Here is a 25,382-nt window from a genome sequence, read left to right on the forward strand (position 1 = left end):
AGATGTGATAGTAACACTAGCATAAACACAGCTGGTGTTTTTTCCATGTTAGAGAAAATGATCTGTGATGCGGGCGACTCAAAAAAGATTGTAAACTTTTCCATGGATGTATGTCTCACTCTGTATGCATATATATCCACCTTTTTCCTACGCCCTATTACGCTTTGTGCAAACTATGGGTGGATCTTCCATTACAAGATAAACAATTATTCGCTGCAGTGTCGCTACTCATTCTATTGTATTATATCATTACCGCCATTAGTATTGGGCTAGTAGTAGAAGCCAGATCCGAGCGCTAGCTAGTATTTTAAATCTACAAGCTATAATCCTAGGGAGAAAAGTAATAAAGAGTAAGCACATGTTGTAAGCCTTTTAATGCAATTTGAACATATTCCCGCCTGAGAAACAAAGCACACATAAACAAAACATATTGCTGGTATCACAAATCATTTAAAGCTGTTATGACTTCCAGTGGAAGTTATACCCAAAATCGTTTTTACTTCAACACCCCATAGGAAAAAGGTAATAACTGCAGGTTATTTTGTGATTATTGTACATAAAACCACAAGAGCTTGACAATGGACCCAGTCATGGTAGGTTGTTAAGACACTAAATTTGGGCAACATTGAAAAAATATAGTTTTAAAACATAATTTTGATCACAAGGCTGTGCCATCTTTCACGTCTGGTACTTTTAGAATGTAATATTTATTATAAATAGCACATTAGCACAATGCATCATGGGAATCATCTTCAAAAGAATAATAGGCTGCAAAACAGGATGCATATGAACATATGAATATATCATTAACATCTAAACTTGCAATCCACCTCCCTGAATCATAATCTTCTTCTTCTTTTGGTTAGGGGTCACCACAGTGGATTATCTGTCTCCACACTATCCTCTCCTCTACATCTGCTTCTTTCAAACCTACCTGCATGTCTTCCCTCACCACATCCATAAACCTTCCTCTTTTCCTCCTGCCTGGTGGATCCATACTAAGCATTCTCCTTTATATATACCCCATGTCCCTCCACTGCACATGTCCAAACTATCTAATTCTGGACTCTCTCACTTTGTCCGCAGTCCTCGCTCTCCTCCTCTTCTTCTTCTTCTTCTTCACCTTCACTGCCATCCTATAGATCATCAACAGATGCTTCGACACCATCTTTCAGGTTGCATCTGCTTTGGCCAGCAGTAGCTCAATTTTCAATTTTATTGTACTATTATAATTAATAAACTTTTCATTAGTTTTTATTTGCAGTATTTATTTTATTGACTATTCATTTATTGACTATTATTTTAGTGCTTAAATATACAGAACGATGTCTGCCTTCTGTTCTGTTTTCTTATTGATGGTCAATAATCACTTAACATTTCTGTTTTTTTCCCAGTATTCAAATAGGACTGAGATACAGTATCTCACAAAAGTGAGTACACCCCTCACATTTCAGCCATCTCAGTAAATCTCCTCAATAGAAATTATTATAGAATATTATAATTATTATTAGAATTATATAATTATTATAATAATATTTTATTTAATTTTATTTATAATCTATAGAATTATTATAATAAATTATTATAATATTATTATAGAAATAAAAATTGATATATTTTAGAGTAGTCAATGTGCATCTTGTATTGCAGTAGAGATTTACTAAAAAATAACAACATACAGCCATTATTGTCAAAATAACTGCCAACAAATGTGAGTACACCCTAAGTGAACATGTCAAAACTGTGTCCAAAGTGTAAATATTTTGTGTGAGCACCATTGTTATTTATCACTGTCTTAATACTCCTGGGCATGAAATTCACCAGAACTGCACAGGTTGCTGCTGGAATCCTCTTTCACTCCTTCATAATGACATCACTGAGCTGCTGGATGTTAGACACATGGGGTTTCTCCATCTTCCACTTCAGGATGCCCCACAGGCGCTCAATTGGGTTCAGGTCTGGAGACATACTTGGCCACTCCATCACCCTAACCCATCCTTCAGCTTTCTCAGGAAGGCAGTTGTCATCTTTGTGGTGTGTTTGCGGTCATTATTATTTTGAAATCCGATGTTTGGACCAGGAAAGGCATCGGGTTCTGCTTCAGAATGTCACAGTAAATGTTGGAGTCCATGCTTCCCTTAATGAACCACAGCTCCCCAGTACCAGCAGCACTCATGCAGCCCCAGACCATGATGCTAGCACCACCATACTTGGCTGTATTCAAGACAAACTTTTCTTGCTCCTCCTTACAAGTTAAATTTATTTCAATTTTATTTGTTTAGCACTTATTAAAATTGACATAGTCTCAAAGCAGCTTTAAACAGAATGTGTAAGTTTATTGCCTAAAAGTTAGTTCCTTCTAATTGTTTATCCCTGATAAGCAAGCTAATGGTGACGAGGGGAAGAAAAACTTCCTGGGACGGTATGGGGAAGTAACCTTAAGAGGAACCAGACTCAAAAGGGAACCCATCCTCATCTGCGTAGCACCAAATGTAAATTCATTGCAGTTACATTGTTGAGGTGTGTAGTAATAGAAATCACCAGGGCGTCGCCACACGTGCTGAATGACATCTATGTGAAACAAGTTTATCTTAGTCTCATCAGACCAGAGGACATGGTTCCAGTAATCTATACTTTTGGACAGGTTGTGTTCAGCAAACCTTTTGTGAGCTTTCTTGTGAGCCAGCTGCAGAGGAGGCTTCCTACTGGGACGACGTCCATGCAAACCGACTTGCTGCAGCGTGTGGCATGTGGTCTGAGCACTGACAAGCAGACTTTCCATTCTATAATCTCAAAGGCAATTCTACGAGCATTAATGCTTCTGTTTTTTAAAGCAGCTTCTGCACCTGACATACAGCACATGAACTCACCTTCTTTGATGGACTCTCCCAAGGGTCCATCAACTTCTTGGATGGACCCTTGGGAGGTCTGTTCCGAGTGGAACCCGTCTTAGAAAACCTCTGTATGACCCTGGCCACTGTACTGTAACTCAGGTTCAGGGTGTAACTGATCTTCTTATAGCCTCGGGCATCTTTGTGGAGAGCAACAGTTATAATTCTTAAATTCTCAGAGAGTCTTTGCCATGATGTGCCATGTTGAACATCCAGTAGTCAGTATGAGAGAATTGTACTCAAAGCACCAAATTTTAACTGCTCTAATACAAGACATGCACATTTGTATTGTCCTGTCAAGCAGACAAAAACATGAACGGTTACACAACATACAGCTGTTGTCTCTTAGTGTGTCCTCATATAACTTACATTATTTCCATATTATTTATTATCTGATTCTGAATGATTATTTTGGAAAATTACCGGATTCTCTCCGCCACATCTGTCTATGACTCACTCTTGATGCATTGTCTGACATTAATCCGGTCCGTGGCGCAAAAAAGTTTGGGGACTGCAATAATAGCTGTATGTTCAGAGTTTTTGTTCAGAGGACAGTAAACTGGTACTGATATACAAGCTGCACATTGACTACTTTAAAATATAACCAAGTTTAATTTCTATAGTATTGTTGAAAAGATATACTAAAATAGTTACTCTATGTTCTGACCTGAAGCACATTAAGGGTTATACACAGAAAAGCCTTTTCCTCACAGACAAGACTTTATATATATATATATATATATATATATATATATATATATATATATATATATATAGTAAATTAAATGATATTACATTAGTGGCGTCTCCACAATTTTTTTACCAAGAATTAAAAAATATAGATACAAGACAAGTATGAGCTTTTGCAGTTCAACTCACCTTCTTTTGGGCAAATTAGGTTAAGCAATACAGACTTTGGTTAGTTGTAGTTACACACATTTGAATGAAATATTTAACAACAACATAAAAAACATATGAAGCTGTACATTTGTAGGAATACTCTTATAGTAAACTATTCCACACTGAAACACTCATATGGATTTATAAACATCTAATGATTTATCAGAACCAAGAATGCAGTGGGGTAAGATAAGTTTATGGATTAGTATAGCAACTAATTTATTTACAAAGAACTGATTATACATAAATACATTTACATCTTCAGCATTTAGCCTTATCCAGAGCATCCTATGATAATCTTATTTATACAAGTGAGCAGTTGAGGCTCAAAGGGGCTTGTTTAAGGGTCCAGCATCACTGGTGCAGGGATTTTAACTCATGACCTTCTGATCATATTTTGTCTTCTACAGACAATTACAACAAATTGAAAACTGAAAGGCTCAGCCATATTACATACTTATACACAACTCAAAGTGTATCAGTAATTCTTAAATATTAAGTGCTGCAAGACTGAAATTACACAAAATATCCACTAGGTGTCACTATTGACCAGCCCGTAACAAGCGTGAGTGTGTGTGTGTGTGTGTGTGTGTGTGTGTGTGTGTGTGTGTGTGTGTGTGTGTGTGTGTGTGTGTGCGTGCGTGTGTGCGTGATGGCTGGGCACTTTTTCTGGCAGGCCACAATTTTCTCTGTTGAACAGCTTCATTGTGCTGTGTGTGTATGAGCCAGTGTTCACTGGGGACAAATGGCCGATGGTCCTGTCACACACACATGGCCGATGGTCCTGTCACACACACATGGTCGATGGTCCTGTCACACACACACACACACACACACACACACACACACACACACACACACAAATAATAATAATAATAATAAATACCAATTATAAAGCATTATATTATATTATATTATATTATATTATATTATATTATATTATATTATATTATATTATATTATATTATATTATACTAGCTTTGTTGTTACAGATTTATTTGACATTTGGTTATGCCCTTTTGAGATTTTGATTTAGATTTTTGGAACATTTATACTACATGACCACATTTGACCCTTTCTTAAATAAGCCAATTTTCTGGCTGAAACCGTATGAAAATTACAAATATAAAATTCTTAATATGCATATGTGTTATATAATATTAGAAGTCTGAAAAAATAAGAACACACAATGAAACACAAAGTTTTCACTGTAAGAGAAATATTTCAAAACACTATCACGCCTAGTCTGCTTCCCCCAGTTCCCCAAACCTGAAGCTGTAATATATGGTATATTACTTGTACCTTGCTGCTTGTGATTGCTTGCTTGGTTCTCCTGCAGAACATTTTGGATCCGGTTCTGAATAGAGGGAAAGAGGTTAATAATCTTGTTTTGCTCCTGCCTGTCCAGTCTGTGCCAGTATAGTGATAGTGAAGCTCCCAGAAGAGCCTCCTTCCTCTTACACTGCCAGCACAACATCTCCAATAACACAATGCATTTGCTTAATGAAAATACTCTGCAATTATTAAACGACATATTTTTTTTTCAGCAATTACTGCAGGAAATTTACTCCAATGTGCTGCAATGAGGACATTTTAAACTATAGCTGGACGTCTCAGTTATGCTACTAGCATAAAATATGAAACGTATCTAATTTACTAACAGCTTTTTAACATCCTGCTGTATATATCAATTTCTTTTTTTTAAGTGTGGCTATGAAGGTTCCTCGTATAGCATCATCATGAAGTCTGCCATAACTTTTAATGTGCAACATTCCTGCGTTTAAAATATTGTTAAATTACCTCAGCAAAAGACTGGTGTCGTTATATAAAATACGCACAGTGACATTTATCGTTTTGAGCTTTTTGTATTTTCTTTTGCTAACTTGGCTGTTCATGATATTTTAATGATTTAACATTTAATTGCGTCTAAATGTTAAACGGCCAATTGACCTTATTTCTGTATAATAGGATGCATGGACTGAATGTGATTAAAGCACATGAAGCATTCCCAGCTCCTATTTATCCCTATTATAGAGCTTTATTTTAATCTGAAATGGACTGCAGGACATTGCTGATGTCTTGTGGCCAACAATCATGTCCTTAGTGTGTAAGAATGCAGAAGGGATTCCCCTTAAGGGTGATTTTTCCAGACGTTTCCAATCATGATCACATGTCACAGCAACAGATGAACATGCCTGAAGGTTTCACTGATTAATTTAAGTCTTATGATCTTTTGTGGCAGAAGAGCTGTTTCTCCACAATCATGTTTTTTTCTCCTTTTTATATCAAAAAGTGAATTCATGTTTATTTGACGATGTGTAAAAAAAACGTTAAATATTTAAGACAAGGTATATAAGCTACATGGACAAAAGTATTGGGACATCTGTCTTTTCAAGCCATATGTTCTTATGTTCTTCCCCAAACTGTTTCAGGAAAGGTGCACACAGCTGTATAGGACTGAAAATGCTTGAACCATGGATTACAGTGGAAGATCTTAAGTAACCTGCTATAGAGCTCTGACCTCAACTCTATTGAACACATTTCAGATAGGTATACAATGAGTACATATCTCCACAAGCACACGCCAACATCTAGAGGAACATCTGCTTATTATAACACTATATTGAGACTAAATGTGGACTGGGATGTTAAAAAGCACATTAGATTTATATCACCAAGTGTCCACAAACTTTTGTCTATTTAGTGTAATTTTCCTCTAATACACAAGGACTGGTTGCATATCTGTGCCCTCTCTCTCTCTCTCTCTCTCTCTCTCTCTCTCTCTCTCTCTCTCTCTCTCTCTCTTTTTCTTACATACTTTCTTTCTTGCTCTCTCACAGTCGAGACAGAATTGGAGCTGTCTGAATAGAAATGCCCCCCTAATGTGGTATCGGAAGTACCCACGGATAAAGAGGCTATTGTCTGTGGGCTGGTGGATGAGAACTGAGAGATGAGTAAGCCAGGGCAACATCTGTCACCGTGTTCTTTGCTTAATACTACAAGCTTTGACACTTATATTTACGCAAATATGCAACAGTGCTACATCTGACAAAACAAGTTTCGCTGATAAAATAGGTTTTGTTTTTGTGGTGAGTGCGCAGATTCAGCAGGCTGTTGCATGATAGAAGGATTTTAATACAAACTTTCTTTTCTCCCAAGTATGTTTTTTTTTTTTGTTGTTTTCCATGTTAAGACTTTCAGTGGTGGTGTCACAAATGCTGAATAGGCAAAATGAGGTTTGAAAAAAACAAGTTCTATTGTTTAGCATTTTTTCTTTAAAAACCACAGGACAGAATGGACCACTAACTTTTGGACCGACTAATTTCAGCACATAAACAGACTTAACATTCACACACAATGCATGTCTTATTCTTACAATAATGCGTTGAGTTTCAGACTGGACACTGGCTATGCATCTGAAGTGCCTTAAAAACAAGAATGTGTTTTTATATATGCTGCATTTCTATATGAGACACATTTCTGGAGTGAGATGAAGATATGTGAAGTGTTCCAGGGTGGTGATTTCACTTATTAGATCAAAAAGATTCGGACACTGTTTTGTATAAGGGGCCTTGTGAAGCACTTAAACGTTGATAAGTTTGAAATTTCTTGCAAAAGTAAAATCAGAGCAGAAAACAATAATTTTTTTCTTATGGACTGAACAAACCTTTTGGATGTCAAACCAGTCTGTTAAAGTACTCATGGAACGAGATGGCACATTTTGTCACACTTGAGCTGAGCACAAATGGTGAACTATTTACTCTTCTTTTAGACTACCAAAAGCAACACCTGTGCACTTGTTATAATACGTCAGTGCCAGACATTTTTATCTACAAAAAGCCTTGCACCTAACATTTGCTGGTGTCTAAGCATTTCTGCCAGTCTAACTTTGACACTCAATGCAACAATGTAATGTTAGTGGTTGCATTTATCCCCTTTTATCAATCTATTTATGCTTAGGACTAGTTATTTTCAGGATCTATTATTGGTCCAGTCTAATGATTTTGTTTTTGTTACAGTCACTCTGTCCTTAGATTTAGTTTAAGGATATCTAACAGTGCTGAAATTTTCAGCTTGGTCCAAATATCTACCACCGAAACATCTATCACCTCCCAAACCACTGATAAAACCAATAACAGACTAAGGACGGCCCCAGTGCCCAAACAGTGCAAAAAAACACCATGTAAGTGCCCATTAGGGTGCCACTATAATAGATATATCAAGATAGATGCCCTCCAGGATGTCTGGTACGATGGATATAACATGATAAAGTGCCCTCTAGGGTGTGCTTACAATAGAAACAATGTGATGAAGTGCACTAATGGCTAAGTGTCACATGGAAATAAAATATGATGAAGCGCAATCTTGGGTTCCATTCCACTAAAGAATACATGAAGCCTTATAGAGTTCCCCTATGTATTTCCCAAGGAATGATGATGATGAAGGATCCGAACAGGTGCCCTTCCAACAAAAAAAAATGAGATGCAGTACAATATAGGCCTCCCTACAGGTTTCCCTATGCTAGAAAATAGGATGCCCTCAAGGCTTTGCCCTTCAGGCTGCGTCTATTGTACAAAAAATGTGAGTTAATGCCTTCCAAGTGCCATTTATATTTGCCCTGGCCCTTCAGACAGCCTGCTACCAAGCAACAAGACAATAAATCATGCAAAAGTAAAGCAGTTAGTTTTTCTCGGTTTTTGTTTTGGAGTCGGGTTGCTGTTTAGACGAAGCTGGATCATTTAGAACCATAGGTCATTTAGTTTGTGTTTGTATCATTAGCATTTGTGTTGATTTGACGTTTGTTGTATTATAACTGCTATTCTATCTGCCTAAAACAGAAATGCGGAACCCTAAGAAGTGCTTTGCTTGTCCTTCTCAGCAGAGCATGTCAGTGTTAGTAGTATAGCATTATTTTCCCAAATAGGAACCTTTTATGATATTGAGACTCCTCAACTGTCTCAAAAACCAATGAAAACCTATTGTTTTAATGGTGACATGTAAATAAATCATCATACATTAGTGTCCACAGAGACATGTGGTTAGAGACAAAGTGCAGACCGTTATTTGAGCACAGATTTGACACGAGCTGAAAACATAAACTTGAAAAGCTTTTGTGTCTGGTTGTGTGGCACAGCAACAGTCAGCAGCATCTGAAATAATTCCTACTGTGAAAAACCTGGAAAGTTCCACATGGCGCTTTGTTTACTCAGACCTCCTTTGTTACTACTGTTGGTACTGTCTACTTTCTTTCGGCTTCTCCCGTTAGGGGTCGCCACAGTGGATCATCCGCATGTTTGATTTGGCACATGTTTTTATGCTGGATGCCCTTCCTAACGCAACCCTCCCCATTTATCAGGGTTTGGGACTGGCACTGAGGCTTGTGCAACCCTAATGGCTGGGGTTGGTTTCTGTCTACTGTTAATGCTATATTTTTTTTGTATGGGAATTAAAGTCACCACCTCACAACCTATAGACAACACCTTGTGCTTTTACTTGTACTGGTTCTCAAGCAGGTACTAAACAGATAGTACTGGGTTTAGGTTAATAACTGTACTGTGTCTTGTCATGGAGATGTGACATCTGTATTCAATCTTTCAATATCTGCTTAGTATACTCTTTATTACAAGAGTGTAATAAAAGATAAAAAGAACTAATATACACCGGATGAACATATTCATATGACCTTATGATATACAATAATGTATACAGTATGTCTTTTGGACATATTTCTCTCTTGATTCAATCAAAGCACATATGTTTGGCATATGATTGCTCAGGATGTGCGTGCAATTTTAAAACCATATCAAGAAAAAAAACAAAAACAACTGAATGGGTTTATTGAAAGACATGCGTATTGTGTACAATGTGTATAAGTATGGGCAGGATGAAAGTCAAAATGAAGTTTCCAGTAGTTCTTAATAATTCTGTATGAATTAATGTGATTTAGGAGTTTTTATTATTTTTCTTTAATGATTTGAACCCAAGACAGATAAATTAAAGTGCTCATCATCCAGCTCCAGTTTGTTTCCAATTACTATCCTTAATTTGAGAAACTACTGCATTTCTAAGCAATCTCCAGATGTTCTTCTGCTCTCTCTGGCATGAAATGGCATTAAGTAATCGTTTATATTTCTCACCTTCACTTCTACTTGTTTGTATTTTTTTTTCCTGTTTAGAAACACTTATTTATTTGCATATTTCTTTGTGTTGGCTGCAGCTTCAAATAATGTTCTGTAAGTGTCATATGTGTGAATGTGTGTGTGTGTGTGTGCGTGTGTGTGTGTGTGTGTGTGTGTGTCTGAGAGAGCGTGTGTGCACAATATGGCTTCTGAATAATATGCTGTGCCATCATAGACATCTGTCTGCTTTACTACCCATGTGGCGCAGTGAGCAGGGTCGATGCACAGCAAATGCAGCACGGCAAATCCACATCTGACAACCATTCATCGCTGCATTCCATGTGACAGGGTCTATGTCATCCAATAGCTTCTCTGGACATAATGCTAATAAAAAAGCATGGAGCTGCAGCACTGAGGTGTTTAAAGCTATAAAGCTATAAATGTGAACAGCGGAATATATGACTGACACATTTCCCTGTAGTCCTAACACGATCTGGAATAGGGACTTGGAAGCCTTGTTTGTGTCAGAATATCTGTCAAAACTTGTTCTGGACACTGGGGAAGATGCACAAAAACCTAATTAGACATTGTTTTGAGATATGGATCATACCTAATTAATAGCACTGATGTAAATATTATTTGTCATTTTGAATTCTGAACTCATTTGAAATAAGTTACAGAAACACTGTATGTTTGGCAAATAGAAAATAGGCATATACTACTGCAGCTGTTCATGGTTGTGTAATGAGTATCACCGTTGGCTCCAGGGTCCCCAAATCAATCCTGAGCACAAGTTACTATCCATATGAGGTTTTGCATGTTCTACCCGTGTCCTACCACATGGTTTTCCAATGGGTTCTTGCAGGCAGATTGCCTTCAATAAATGATCTATAGATGTGATTGTGTGCGTGGTGCTAAATTTATGATGACAAAAAAAGCATCACATAATATAAAAACATTGCACTGAAGGTTGAAACAAAAAAAAAATGTAATCCAAAAAACAAACAAAATCACAAATCACATAAATCTGAGGTTCACAATGTTACATTTTCTGCTATTTAATGTAAATCAGACTGAGATCAGACGCTCCTTGCATTGCATGTACTTTAAGTGCAATATCTCACTTTTTCAGACTCTATGCAATGTTTAATATTTTTTACAGTTACCCATTATCACTTGTAAAAGAGCAAGAGTCTTTTGTCTGCGTACATTTTTGTAGTATGCAAGAATTCATTTATCATTTTGCATTGTGTCTGTGTAAGTCTATACAACTAGCACAATGATTCCATTGTAAATAGATGCACAAAGCACTTTCTCTGTGTATGAAAAAATGGTACCTGGTACAGTATTTGGAATGATCTAAAGTAGCATGATTATTATTTTAATGGTATGCTGCTTCCTATACTCTACATTATGCAAATGTCTGGTCACAAGTTACCTTTCCTTTTTTGCTAAAGTATATTAGACCGTAGAACAAAACAAAACAAAAAAAAAAAAAAATCAATTTGGACATAAACCAAGCTGTGGCTGATTGACTGCATCTGAGAGCACATTTCATCCAAATTTAATTTTCCTGAACCGTTCCTTCAGCTTTTAAACCTGATTATCAACCACAGTCTATTACTGCGCCAAAGAAGACAAATCAATAGTTGGCATAATGAAGGGTCATTTACTGTAAAGTGCATTTGCCCACTAATATTCATCAGAAAGCATTTCTGATTTCACGCCCATTCTCAGGGTAGAAAATGTGCAGGGAAGGGAACAAACCAACAAAAACCAACAACTTCTGCATCACTAACACACCTATGATTAATGGTTTATCGGCTTTTCTAGATATTCTCCTTGTATAACTGTGTTATTAAACACAGATGATTATTTGTAAAATGCAGGAACATATTGTGCCTAAAATTTCTATTCATATGCACCTATACAGCACCAGACAAGACAGCAATATTGCATAAGGAAACATTAATTTGTCAATAATACCCAGCTACACAATATTCTCTAACAGGGTTTGTACAGAAACTAATGAAAGACAGTGAACATGGTATCATCAAACTCACCTGGGATTATTTTATAGCAAAAATGCTCATTTGAATGTCATGTCTTTGATGTGCTTCTATAAATCTCCACATTCCTAATATGCCTGCAGTTGAGCTTTAAATCCTATCATGTTGCTCTCAGGCATGGGAATTAAAGTATGGACAATGATAAACATGTGAATATGTTGTTGTCTATATGGTAAATATGTTAAACTATTCATAATTTAGAACAAAAACTCACTACTGATGTCATATAATGAAAGGAGTGGGATGCCAGTGCAGAATTATTTAAGCAAGTGAAACAAAAAGCTACAGTAAGCTAACAGTAAGATACAAGAACTATGAACATAAATAAGAGATAAATCTAAAACAGGCAATAATGACAAGGCTGGGGAACACACACATAACACCAGCAAAAGCTTGACCATACGGAGACCAGAAGTGAAACAGCATGCTTAACAAGACATAATAAGACACAGGTGAGGGGGATTAGAGACATGTGAGAGCCTTGTGAGATGGAAGGCTGATAGGTAATAGAGATTATTGTCAGTTTTGGCACAATCCTGACATGACATTAAAATGTATTTGTTTTTCTTATTGAACTCTCTAAATCAGGGGGCACCAACCTTTTTGAACCTGAGAGCTACTTCTTGTTTTCAGTTTGATCTGAAATAACAAATTTGCTCAATTTACCTTTTATTATATGTTATTATTAATAATGAATGATATTCATCTATGTAGGTTCCCTGGTGGTATAGTGGTTAGGATGCGGCGCTCTCACCGCTGCGGCCCGGGTTCGATCCCTGGTCAGGGAACCAACCCCAGCCATTAGGGTTGCACAAGCCTTAGTGCCGGTCTCAAGCCCGGATAAATGGGGAGGGTTGCATTAGGAAGGGCCTCCAGCGTAAAAACGTGCCAAATCAAACATGCGGATGATCCGCTGTGGCGACCCCTAATGGGAGAAGCCGAAAGAAATGAAGAATGATATTCATCTATGTGAAGACACTGATCATGTTAATGTTTTCTTCTAATAATTATCAACAATGTAGGAAACAGCTATTTTTAGAAAAGGCCCAAAAAAAGGCTACCTGGTGACCCCTGTTGAACCATGTTGGTGACCCCTGCTCTAAATACTGGGTCAATTTTTTTGAGCATACCCAGTTTTGCAACATTTGTAAATTTTATTTAAAGCAAGGAAGTGAGATGCTTTATAGGTATAGTGCTACAATTAAATATATCTAACTGTAAGATAACATTAAAGAAATCTTACATTTGATTGTAAACCTTCTCATTTAGACAGGTTCGTGTGGCATTCTTGTTGAATTTTCAAACTTGCTCAAATAAACAACTTAATATATATAAAAATAGTGTATTGCAAGTAATTACGGCAGATCTGTTCGGACGTCATTCAGTTAAATACGTAAAAAATATAATTCAATGATGTATTTGCATCTCATTATACCAGTTTGAGGAGGGTATGTTTTTATTTTCATTTTGTTTATGTATGAGCTTTTCCCAAATAAACAGTAGAAAAAACCCAATGGTTCCTTAACTGCATGTTCCTTTCATTTATATGCAACAAACAAAGGTAATGTAACTGTATAAAGATTTACTTTGAACAAACAAATATAGGAATTCATAAATATTAAACTTTAATTTCTTTGCAAAATCCTCCCTTACCATGAATAACAGCTTTACACACTTTTGGCATCCGGACAGTTCATTTCTCCAAGCATATATCTGGAATACTTTGCCATGCCACTTGTCAAGCCAAAGGTGTACTTTTCTAGTTGGAGATATTTTCCTGACCTTGTGATCAAGTTCATCCCAGAACAGTTTAATGGGATTAAGGTGTTATGACTGGGAAGGTCATTCCATGATAAATAACACTCCAGCAGACTGTTTGCTCTCTTAAAAATGCTTGCAGATTTTGGATGTATAATTTGTATAATTGTCTTATTTGCATGGTGAAGTTGGTTCCAGATAAAAAAAAAATCGAAGCTGCGCTCCATATTAAATAAAATGTTTTTGATTATGGAATGGTAGCCATGCTGGTTCAGGATTCCTTTCACCTGGAATACATCTCCAAACCCCCCTGCTCCAAAACAACCACAAACCATTACGCTTCCACCTCCATGTTTGGCTGTGGGTGTGAAGCAGCCTGCTAAAATCTTCCGTCATGTTCTCTGTCTTACATTTCTTTTGTTAGAGCCAAACTGTAAAATTCAACTCATCTGTCCACAGAACTTTCTTTCAGACATTGTCCAATACTTGTGTTTTTATCTCTTACCTAGTTTGTTGCATAGAAACCAAATGACAATGCATGTGTTTTAAAAAACCTAAAAATTAGATGTTTCCAAACTTTTGACAGGCACTGTACATGTCCACATTGCAGAATGGGGTTATTCTTTTCCTTTAAGCTCATTATGTTTCAAAACATTTATAACAATTCTGTTGAACATGAGCAAAATGAAAAACAGTGCATGCAATACTGACCAGATTTGGGTTCCAGAATATAAAACTTTAGACTACAGCTTTTATCTCGAGACTTTGTGATTACTGCTGTCTGAAGTGTGTGTTCTGAATGTGCACACACACACACGCACACGCACACACACACACACACACACACACACACACACGCAGCAGGGTGATTTGCAAAACAAAAGGTTTTGTGTGTGTGTGTGTGTGTGTGTGTGTGAGACATACAGCGGCGCGTTTGCTGCTCTCTGCGTACAGCAGTGTAATGTAGAGTGTTGATTGGCTTTGCGCACGCGCTTTGCAGATCAGCCTCCAGCTGTGAAAAGTTGGGCTTTAGAGGAGCGCACGGTCGCCAGCGGTGGTGGATCGGATGTTCCCGAAGTTCAGCTCCTCATCAGCTGTTGCTCTGCATGTGATGGTGCCGTGATATCAGTCCGATCTGGCCCTGGTCAGCGCGCTTCGATCCGGGTCAGATCAGTCTCTCACTGGCAGCATGGCATCCGGAGCTCAGCTCGCGCTCGCGCTCGCGGGTCTTTGCGGCGTGCTGATGCTCGCGCTCTGCTCCGGTGACAGTCTGTCTAACGAAGGTAAGACTCAGGTTTTTAACCAGTTTGCATGAGAGACAGTTGTCTTTTCTCGTGACATTCACTGAATACCCAGGGTTTAATGAACAGTTTGTGTTACTGAGACATTCATATATCTGTAAGAGTTTACTGTCCAAACTGTCAGTTAATAACTCGATGCAACACATTAGGAAGTTGGATAAACAATGCGCGTTATTAAGTTATTCAGCATTTAACAGCCCTTTATTTATTGCAGTGAATGTTTCTCCATTATCAGATTACAAGCGCCTTGGGTGAACTCTAACGATTTCTTTTTATGCATCTTGTTTTACACAAGTAATCATACTGTAATTACGTGAATGCATCATTTTACTGCATGTGATGTTGACTTCCTGGAGGAATTATGATCAAAATTAGATTTTTGCACAAGAATATATTACGAATTATTTATTTGCATGCACACATGCAAGTATACATCGAGTTTGGCTACTTTGAGAGGACCTGAGTAAACATGTTGGATGAATTACTTTGAAAATATGATGTTTTGCATATTTTGTTTTATTACAAAAATATATTTTCCTATTAAGGCAACAGTGTGGGGTGTGTGGGTTAATCCACTGCAATAGAAGCTTCAGCATTGCAAGTGTTAATATCAGTGCCTTTCTTTGTACCTACTGTAAGACCACGCTGCTTTCATCAAGACTACCAGTGTACTTAGATTCACATCAAAGGTATTTATAACAGGGTTTTGATTTATACATGGTGCCTTCATTTCATTCAACTCTCAGGATGAAGTTTTTTGAACAGTTTCTTGTGGATTTAAGGAAATTGGAATACCTCTCCAACTATGTGTCTATGATATACTGCTCTGCTCTGGAGCAAAGGAGTAATATAGACTTAAGTGCTATGTCGACTTTTGTGTTTGTGTGTGTGTGTGTGTGTGTGTGTTTTCTTTTGCCTACATTAATTGCTTTCTGTGCTGTTCCTGATTGGTTAAGCACTTCAGGTGAAAGCAAACATGGTGATTAGATCACTCCCACTTCTCCCTGTGTGATGGCTGTTTATATCAGGATTTAACAATTGCACTCTGTTGTTGTCTTAGAGTTCATGTTCCCGTGTGGAGCGAAATTAATTGCTCAAATATAACGCATTATAAAGGTACGCCGAATGCATTATCAGTGTTGACATTTCTGCAGTGAAATTAAAATCCATGCCATCTACCTTATCTAGCCATGGTAATTATGGAAGGCTATGGGGAGGACGACACTAATGAGTATGATTACAGACGGCCGCGACAGCCATGATAGATTCATCAACTTGCCTACTGACACAGATGTTCTATTGGATAGAGGTGCACCCTATTAACCAGGTGAATTGAAATGTTTTTGACAGGATTTTGGGGCTCTTTTTGTACTAGAGCTTTGTGCAGTTTGAAAAGACAACAACAAGTAGGGGGGGATATGGTAGCTTAGTGGTTGAGGCTTTGGGTTACTGATCAGAAGGTCGGCGTTTAAGCCACAGTATAGCTCTGCTGCCACTGTGTGGCCCTTGAGCAAGACACTTACTCCTCCATGCTCCAGGGGTTCTGTATCACAGCTGACCCTGCGCTCTGACCCCAGCTTTCTAACATCGCTGGGATATGCGAAGCAATGGTGTAATGTTTATGTGACAAGTAAAAGCCTCTTTCTTTCTTTTTCTTATAATCATTCAGTTTTCTGGGAAGAGATCATCTGCAACCTTAACTCTATCAAGTTACAATTCTTTTAGTTAAAGATTTGTGTTGAATTCCAATTAGTTTTAATGAATTAATTAACTTTTACTGAAGATAATGGAAAATATTGACCACCTATAAAAATTCTCCCTTGATAGATCTAGTTATTATACACAGAAGGAACGACGTAACCATTTGTTCAGTTCAGTACCACGTGCTCATACAAAGTACTCTCATTCCCTCATTATTATGTTTTGAAAGATTAATTTGAACATTATTGTCAGGTTTGTTTGAATTTCACTTTCTCACATGAGAATCATATCAAATGCACAAATATAAAAGTAATTGGGAATGTAATCGGAGGAATGTCGGAAAAACTCTTTCATATTATTAAAAATGAATGATCCGCCTCATTTGTTTGGAGAACCTCAATCAATTGACTGTATACATTCTCAAATAATTTTTTCCTGATGCGTGTTATATTCTAGATTGCCAAATTGCTGTAGTAAAGTCTGACCACCGAAGTAACCTTCATGTTTTTCCTCATACACATATTTGCACAAACCATGTATCATTTGTGTTTTCTTATCTCCTTCCTCTTTTTCTCTGTCTTGCCTTCATCTTGTTTAACTTAATACAGAATCTTTGAGGATTCCTGCAGAGGCACATATAAAAAAAAAACAAAAAACAGGCTTCTAGTTTCTAGCAGTATACATAAAGCGTTCATTTTTTAATGCAATTTCGATACATCGGCTGCATCGTTATAGGATTTTTAGGTGGAATGTAAACATGATGGTAAGAAGACAAGCCGATCGGAGAAAGGATGTGGGAAAAAGGCAGAAAAATGATTGAGAATGGTTAATGCAGACATGTGATGATGTGTGAAAGCAGAAACAACTGGCCTGAGGAGAAAACTCCTGCTCCTAAGCCTCCCCCCATATGTGTATGTAAACTCATTCTGGGACTCCTTTGTTGTTTCTCTCTTTTATTTTTCCCCCTGATCTTTATGCCTCATCACTTGTTGTTCTCATTCTCACATACCCACTGTAAGCAGCCATTAGTATAACTGGGGTGCATTTGCAAGTGAACTCATGTGTCTTGCGTCATGCTGAAAACTCACCTTGTGTGGGAAGCAAACTGATGTGGGAAAGAAAGCAGTGGCACTTGGTGAGAAGGAAAGGCAGGAAGGCACAGGAAAGGCAGGAAGTTGTGACCTTACCCAGGTTGTTAAGGGCTAATAAAGGGATAATTAATCTATTTTGGCCTGAAGGTTCCTCATAAGAGCAGGTGCCGCTCTGTGTTTCAGGAGGTTAAATTGGAACAGGATGAGATTGTGCCGTGAAGGCAATGCAAGAGTCCAACATAAACGCAGGGGGAGCTGGTAAATTAACCACATGTATGAATACCAAACAGTTACGACCTCCTGTCTGGAATTTGTGAGTTTTATGTACAATGTTGACCCGTAAAACTTTAAGGTCACACGGTGCAAGAGGTACTGGATTTACTGAGACTATAATTCAATTATATGAATTGATTCAGAAGAAAAGTTCTAAAAACCTGATACAAGAAATGTTAAATGAATGACTGCCAGGAAAATAACTATATTCAGGCTAAGTGCTAATACAGTGCATGTATTATCATTTTCATCTTACTTGATACCTTCAAGTTGCCATCTTTTGAGGATTGGGTGTTCTCCCTGTGTCCACAAGGGTTCTGTCAGGTTTTATGGGTTTCTCCCACACCCCAAAACCATGCAAGTTTTGATGAATTGGATACGCTTAATTGCACCAAGATGTGAATGAGTGTACAAATATGTGCTGTGATGTTCAGTCAAACTCTGTTTATTCCTGTCTCATATCTGGTGTTCTAAGCAATGCTGATCAGGATGAAGTGGAGCGTGAAGATGAAATACCGTATTTTCCAGACTATAAGCCGCTACTTTTTTCCCACGCTTTGAACCCCACGGCTTAAACAATGAAGCGGCTAATATATGGATTTTTCCTGGGTTTTCGTCACGCTGAAAACAACCGGGCATGAAAAAACACACTTCACCTGTGTTCTGAGCCGCACGGCATCGGGAGAAAAGCTTCACCGTTGGTGATTTTTAAACGCACGACGATGCCAAAAGATAAACTCTCGAGAGAAATAGTTGTAAAAGGAAGGAGGAAGACAGTGAACAATGACTTTCCTGGTAGGCTACTGTTTAGATACAAGCCGTTGTAACGCGTTGAGTCTGGGTGAAGGGAGAGCTCACTAACTCCAGTTGCAAATGAAATCATATAAGCACAGACAGGTTTCCAAAACTCGTGCTTTTTTATTTTTCTTGGCAACATTGTTACGGGTTAGTCAAAGAAACTTAGAAATGAGCATCAGAAAATAATAGGGACATATTCCTCCGTCTTGCACACAAGCAGTAATACCGGAAAAAATGCAGCGGCAGGCTATCACCCGTTACACCGTGTAATAGACACTGTCTTTCATTAAAGCCTGTGTAAAGTTCATTAGTTTCAATGTAGACATCTGCGGCTTATAGACAGATGCGGCTTATTTATGTTTAAAATAAAAATCTTTGTCAAATTCAGGGCTTATATAAGGGTGCACTTTATAGTCCGGAAATTACGGTAATCAATTAAAAAAATTTGCTTCCTTAAAACCATTAAAAAAAAATGTTTCCATTAATAATTTCAAAATGAACATCGAAGCTGTGTTAGGTACAATTTGTTCTTTAGGAAATATAAAGTGCAGACCCCCCAAGCCCCCTTCTTATAAGCACTGTTTTAACTGCTTTCAACAAACATGACAAACATGAAAAATATTAATACACCAAATAATTTGTTGGTTTTACCGTACTAAAACCTCCTCCAATTTGCAATCAGAAGGTTTTGTTGGGAAAAAGGAGATTGTGATTTTTGTAGCAGATAGTCTTATTTGTATTTTTTTTTACATGACTGTATTTGATATTGCTGCCATTTAGCATTGGGTTCTACCATGCTCACAATACTGAGCAATAATAAATTGTAATAAAGACACGATTAACAGAAATACCACTAATGAGTCCAGCATGAGGGCTTCATTTTGCATATTGTGCAAAAGAATACCAGTAATTATCACTTTTATCAAGGAAAAATTGGATCATTGTGCAACACCGGTCGGTAAGTATTACACAAAAGATGATACTCAGAAAAAGTGTAAAGCGGGCATGTAATTTATAATTGAATCTATATGTTATTGTATAACATGACTACAATAGACATACTGAGATTGTTTGTAATTACAATCATTGATTCATACAAATTAAATACAGGTTTAGTTATCAATTCAGCTTTATTCAAAACACAGGCTAAATTCAAGAATAAAATAAGCGTGGCACTCAGTGTTATTGAGTCTGCTACATTTTTAATGATTTTTATTTTTCACTTCACACTCTTGGCCCAGTTTCCCTAAACCACCCCAGTGCTAAAGATAATGTCAACTGAGCATCTAAAAGAGAGAGAGCGAAAGAGAGAGAGAGAGCGAGAGAGAGAGAGAGAGAGAGAGAGAGAGAGAGAGAGAGAGAGAAAGATCTAGCACTGGTACTTTCACTCCCATTTCACAATGACCTTTGTGCTTCAGTGATTTAGAGATAGGGCTTTAAAAAGTGCCTTTATGTTGTGAAGGGAGTCCTACTATAATGTGGGTGGACAGTTGACACACTTTTATGCCAGGCTCTGTTTCCAGAGATAATCTGACAGAATCTGCACTCATGCCCAGAAAAACGGCTGTCGCTGATGGAGTGTGAGACAGCTTAGCTGAGTGTGATTCTGAATTCTGAAGTGGAGAGATCATATCACATCATAATCTTGACAGATATAGTGTCAGGCTCTCACGCAGCTGTCGAACTGATGCTCGTGTGCTCGGTATTGAGATAAAAAAATGACAGAGCTGTTTTGATGCTGCCCATTTTTCAGGGAGCGCATTACAGATCCTCGCCTATATATAAACTTTTATAGGAGATAACGCTTGAAAAGAAATTAAATGTCTGGGATATTTTTATATAGGCCTGAATGACCTCTTTCTCTCTCATGGTGTACAGTTGTCACTAGGCTAAATGATGATGTGGCTAAGTGGCATGCTTCAAAACTAGGCCAGTCTTTTTCTTAGTGTTGTGTGACACATCTATTATCTATTAGCCTGCTTTGTGTAAACAATTAGTGTTTATAAGAATTTATTTTTCTATTTAAGATTTTTTGGTTATAGACAACCTGGTGGGACTTTGTTCATAGAATGAGGTCTGAAAACTGTTTCAACACCAACAAGTTTGGAAAGTTTGGATTATGCGAAATTAGAATTTTAGAAACCACTAAATTAGTTTTGGGAATTGAAAAGATTTTATTAATTTAAAATGTAAATTCTAAATATTTGGAGCATTTAAGCCACACCTACAGTAGGAGCACCATTCTGATTCTGGATACAACTGTAAAAGAACTATACCAGAAAACATGATGTACCATTTTGCATGAATTCAAAAATATCATTTCTAGATGTTGTAGCTCTTACCAATCCACTGTAATGTAATAAGTAAAGTACAGACATACTCAAAAGAGCAAAAAGTCAATATTTAGCCATCCTACACAGAAATTTAAAGTCATCACAAATGGCTGGTCGACTGAGTCGAAGCTTATTGCACGAGCCCATAACTACGAGCTCTACTTATCCCCCAGTGCCGTACTCAGTTACCCATAAAGACCCATAAATTTAGTCTTGTAAACAGCCGGGAAGCATGGATCAGTGAGCTGTAGCGCTCTCAGAGCTCGTCTGGGTTAGATGCTGCCACGTGGAGGAATCACGCTTCATTGACACTGATAGCAGGACTGGGTGTAGCAGAGAGAGAGAGATATAGAGAGAGAGAGAATCCCATTGGATTTGCTCAATCACCCAGCCACGTAACACAGTTCGTTTTGTCAGTCAATATGGTATTAATTTAATAATTAATCTTTTTTGTCAGAAATCACAAAACACTTTTATTGTTTCTTCGGAATTCACATTTCTTCACTGTGGAGCATGTAAAGCTTGGCTGTTTTTTGAAAATGGGGAAAATGTCATTAAATGTATTTATTTATTTATTTGTACTTACAAGGATGAAATTAGTATTCAATTACCACTGCCTTTTCATGAATGAAATAAATGGTTTACTTTTTTTTGCTCATCCATCTGTGTGGCCAGATGGAACAGCTGAACATCGAGTCCTTGCAAAGCTAAATGTCATACATTACAAAAGACTATTGTTTCATTTGGAAGCATGGCATGGCTTGTAGGGCATGTTGGAAGATGGAAATAGGCATGTCAGAAATATATGCATGCACTGTAAATCCTGTCTGTACTGATATTCTTATAAATTCATTCTAGATTAAAAATGATTGGTTTGAAGATGCAGGATGAGTCTTACATGTCAGCATGGCTTGGTATTTTTCATACTTAGGCTATGTAGATAGCTGACATGCGTCAATTCTTGTCTTTGATCAAAGCAGACGGTCAGACATAAGTCACTTTGACTTCGTTATCTTCGCTGCTCTCCTTATCCAAAAGGTTGTGTGAGGTTATCTGAGCATGCTCTGGCTTTCTTCAACACTCTATTTGCCATCGAGAGGCATATGGTACGGCTACTTGCCCACCCTGAATGCCAAAGTCCCCCAGGCTGACATTTGCTGGGTCTTAGTTCCAGGCTACACATGTTCCACAGCTAACATGAATTCATGAAAATATTCCTTGCTGACAGTTTTGCAGCAACTGGAATTGCCTTTGAGTGCCATTTTGTGTTGTAACTTATATTTCTGGCAATTCTAACTGACATTTGACTTTTACTTTTATACAAAGTTTCACACTATAAACCTCTGGTGTTCTTCAGAAACACTTTACAATAATAGAGTATGGGTAGAATATAACCTGCAACCTGAAGGACGGTGGAATTGTTTGTTAAAGTGTTTCTGTGACATGTAAACTGATGATGGAGACCAAGATGTAAGGGGTTGAAATAGTGAATTATTATTATTATTTTTTTACTATTCATTGTAGACAGATTTTTTTTGACCTGGTGCTGTACGTTTGCTTTATTTGCTTCTCATGACCACACACATATACACACACACACAACACACACACACACACACACACACACACAAACATACACATACACACACACACACACACACACACACACACACACACACACACACACACACACACACACACACACACACACACACACACACACACACACACACACACTTAAGCTATTTGTTGTTTCCACATTGCACTAGCTAACTTTTGACTGCTAAGCCACCTGGGCAAACTCCAATCTTTCAGAGGATTACAATCACTGTTATGACCAGCAGGGGGCATCGTTCTCACCCGGTTACGGTACTGTACACACTGTAATGCTTAGACCATGTGGAGGATGATGTCATGCAATGGGAGAAAGTAGGAGCTTCGGTATGCACATAAAGGTCAGAGGGAGTGAAGCAAATAGACTGAGAAAACTTATTGGACAATAAGGGGTTTCACAAGAGACTTCATTCTGACTGTAAACCCTTGTTTTCCACCCTTCACAACTCTAAATTCACTTTGCTTTCAATTGATAAACCTCACTGGTCCTTGAAAAATGTGCATTTCCCAGACGTTATCTATTAGTCTGCTCTCACAAGGAAATTTCTAGTAGTTGTCAGCAACGGCAAATGCAGTTTCTTGCTGGTTTGTTCTACCAAAATTCCACCGTCTTTCTTAAAATAGATTCATTTATACATTACATAGCCATTTGATACATGCTGTCAGTCAACCCAATATATTCGTATTGAAATCACTGGCAAGGGGGTGTTTTTTTGACAGATGACAGCCTTGTGAACAAAGCCTTAAGCATTCGAATATCATACTTGGCTAATTGTATTAAGTTGGCATTTTTGTTGTTTTTGTTCATTTCTTTTGCCGTTGTTCTAAAACAAGATCCTGATATGGTAACACTCCATGTTCAGTCTAAAGCTATGTAAAGCCGTGACATTTCCCTGTTTTTTTAATTGTATATGCTGCCACCTTTGGTAAATTTGTGGAGTTAAAATAATTTACATACGTCAAAAACATTTAAACATTTTAATTGTAACTGGAAGTTCAATTCAATTATGTTTTATTTGTGTAGCACTTTGAAACAATGGACATTGTCTCAAAGCAGCTTTACAGAGATAAAGCAATTGTAAAACAATTTGTTTGTTTGGTCTTCGCCGATGAGCAAGCCAGTAGCGACTGTGGCAGGGAAAAACTTTGAGAGGAACCAGACTCAAAAGAATCATCATCTGGGTGGCACCGAATATCCATTTATTACAGTTCCATAATTGTTGTGGTGTGCAGAGATGGGCGATTAAATGCAACCTGTGCACCTGAGCCATTATAGTAAACGGTTGATATTAATTACAGTCTAAATCCATCCTTAAAGTTCTTGAGTTGCTCAATAATTTCATGTATTTTTATGCTGTTGATGTTGGACCATCCCCAGCTACACAGAGTGGTCTCCAATTGAAGAGAAGTAAATTCCCTTCTCGAATTATGTCTTTATAAATTCTAGTAAACATGTCATCATACACACAGGTAAAACCTGTACCACACGAGTTAAAACATATTCTCCGGGTCAGTTAATCACATTCTGCTTTAATCAGAATGCTTGTAATGCACGTTAATGCTAAGTCCTGAGTTATTGTTTCTGTTACCTGCATTCCTTCAAGTGATGGATACGTTTAATGGGTGCAGTTACTGAAGACAGGAAGGAAGCAAGTGTGTAAACTCAGCAGGAATTTATTAGGAGCAGTGCAAACATCACAGTCGAGGTCCACAGCATGGGCAGGCAGGTGACCTTAAACACGGTTAATTTATTATCGTAAAAGAAAAAAGGTGAGGGTCAAAAAGAGGAAATGGAAACCTATGAAAGATGTAACTGGCAAAACAAGGCTTTGAAATGCACAATAATAGTTAAAAAAAAAGAAAACACAGAAAGTGGAGGAAAAAGACAACATTATTGAGTGTAAAACACAAAACAGGTGCACACATTTGGTGAACAAACCAATGGCATGGCTGCGGCAGAACCAAGATCAAAATCAAAACAAAGGCACATGGCCAAAGAAAAGTAAAGCACGTATAATGTAGTGTAAAAATAAAGCACAAGTGGGATTCACCGCAGCGGGAAGCTCATGCTGAGAGGGCAGAGAATGTGTGACAAGTGGAAGATAATGATGGTTTTACATAATGATGTGCCATGCGTTAAAAAAAACGAAGGACGTATCTGTGGTTAACTTTTTTGCTAGATGAAGATAAATGGCTATTGTTTGAAATGTATTCTGTTTCCTAATTAACTCCAGACATTTATGCACACTGATCCAATATTATTTTAGTTTTCACTCTAGTTGAGATGAATGCGGCTGCTGCAGGTCAATTTCATGTTAGGATTATTCTAGATTGTCAGTTTTGTAGAATCTCTTCACCTTTAATAGCCTTAGTTTCAAGAAAGGCTTTTCATTACAAGGGCTAGTTGCTAGTAGAAGGCACATGATTTAAGCAAAGGCTCTCTCAAGCATGGCTGTGAATGACAACTTGAATTTTATTTGAAACTAGAAGACGTGTGACGAGAGAACAAGAGAGGCCTCTCACACCCACAACCA

General features: G+C 37.6%; 1 protein-coding gene and 1 long non-coding RNA gene across 3 annotated transcripts in view; one reads left to right on the top strand and one right to left on the bottom strand.

The window, feature by feature from the left end:
• Positions 1–3,785: 3,785 nt before the first annotated feature.
• LOC124388965 lies at positions 3,786–14,583 on the bottom strand. The gene is made up of 3 exons (XR_006926494.1): positions 14,449–14,583; positions 5,094–5,148; positions 3,786–4,601 (listed from the first exon to the last, which is right to left on the bottom strand). It is a non-coding gene; the product is annotated as an uncharacterized LOC124388965 (long non-coding RNA).
• An 88-nt stretch (positions 14,584–14,671) lies between these two features.
• LOC124388964 (disintegrin and metalloproteinase domain-containing protein 12-like) overlaps positions 14,672–25,382 on the top strand; it is a 95,724-nt gene continuing 85,013 nt past the window's right edge. For both annotated transcript variants that reach the window (XR_006926493.1, XM_046854117.1), the window contains exon 1: positions 14,672–15,020. Coding sequence is in view for 1 of the 2 variants with exons in the window: in XM_046854117.1 (XP_046710073.1) it covers positions 14,927–15,020 (94 nt within the window). In the remaining variant the exon portion in view is untranslated. The remainder of the gene's footprint in view (positions 15,021–25,382) is intronic.

The sequence above is a fragment of the Silurus meridionalis genome, chromosome 7, assembly GCF_014805685.1.
Source record: "Silurus meridionalis isolate SWU-2019-XX chromosome 7, ASM1480568v1, whole genome shotgun sequence".
Classification (NCBI taxonomy): Eukaryota; Metazoa; Chordata; class Actinopteri; order Siluriformes; family Siluridae; genus Silurus; species Silurus meridionalis.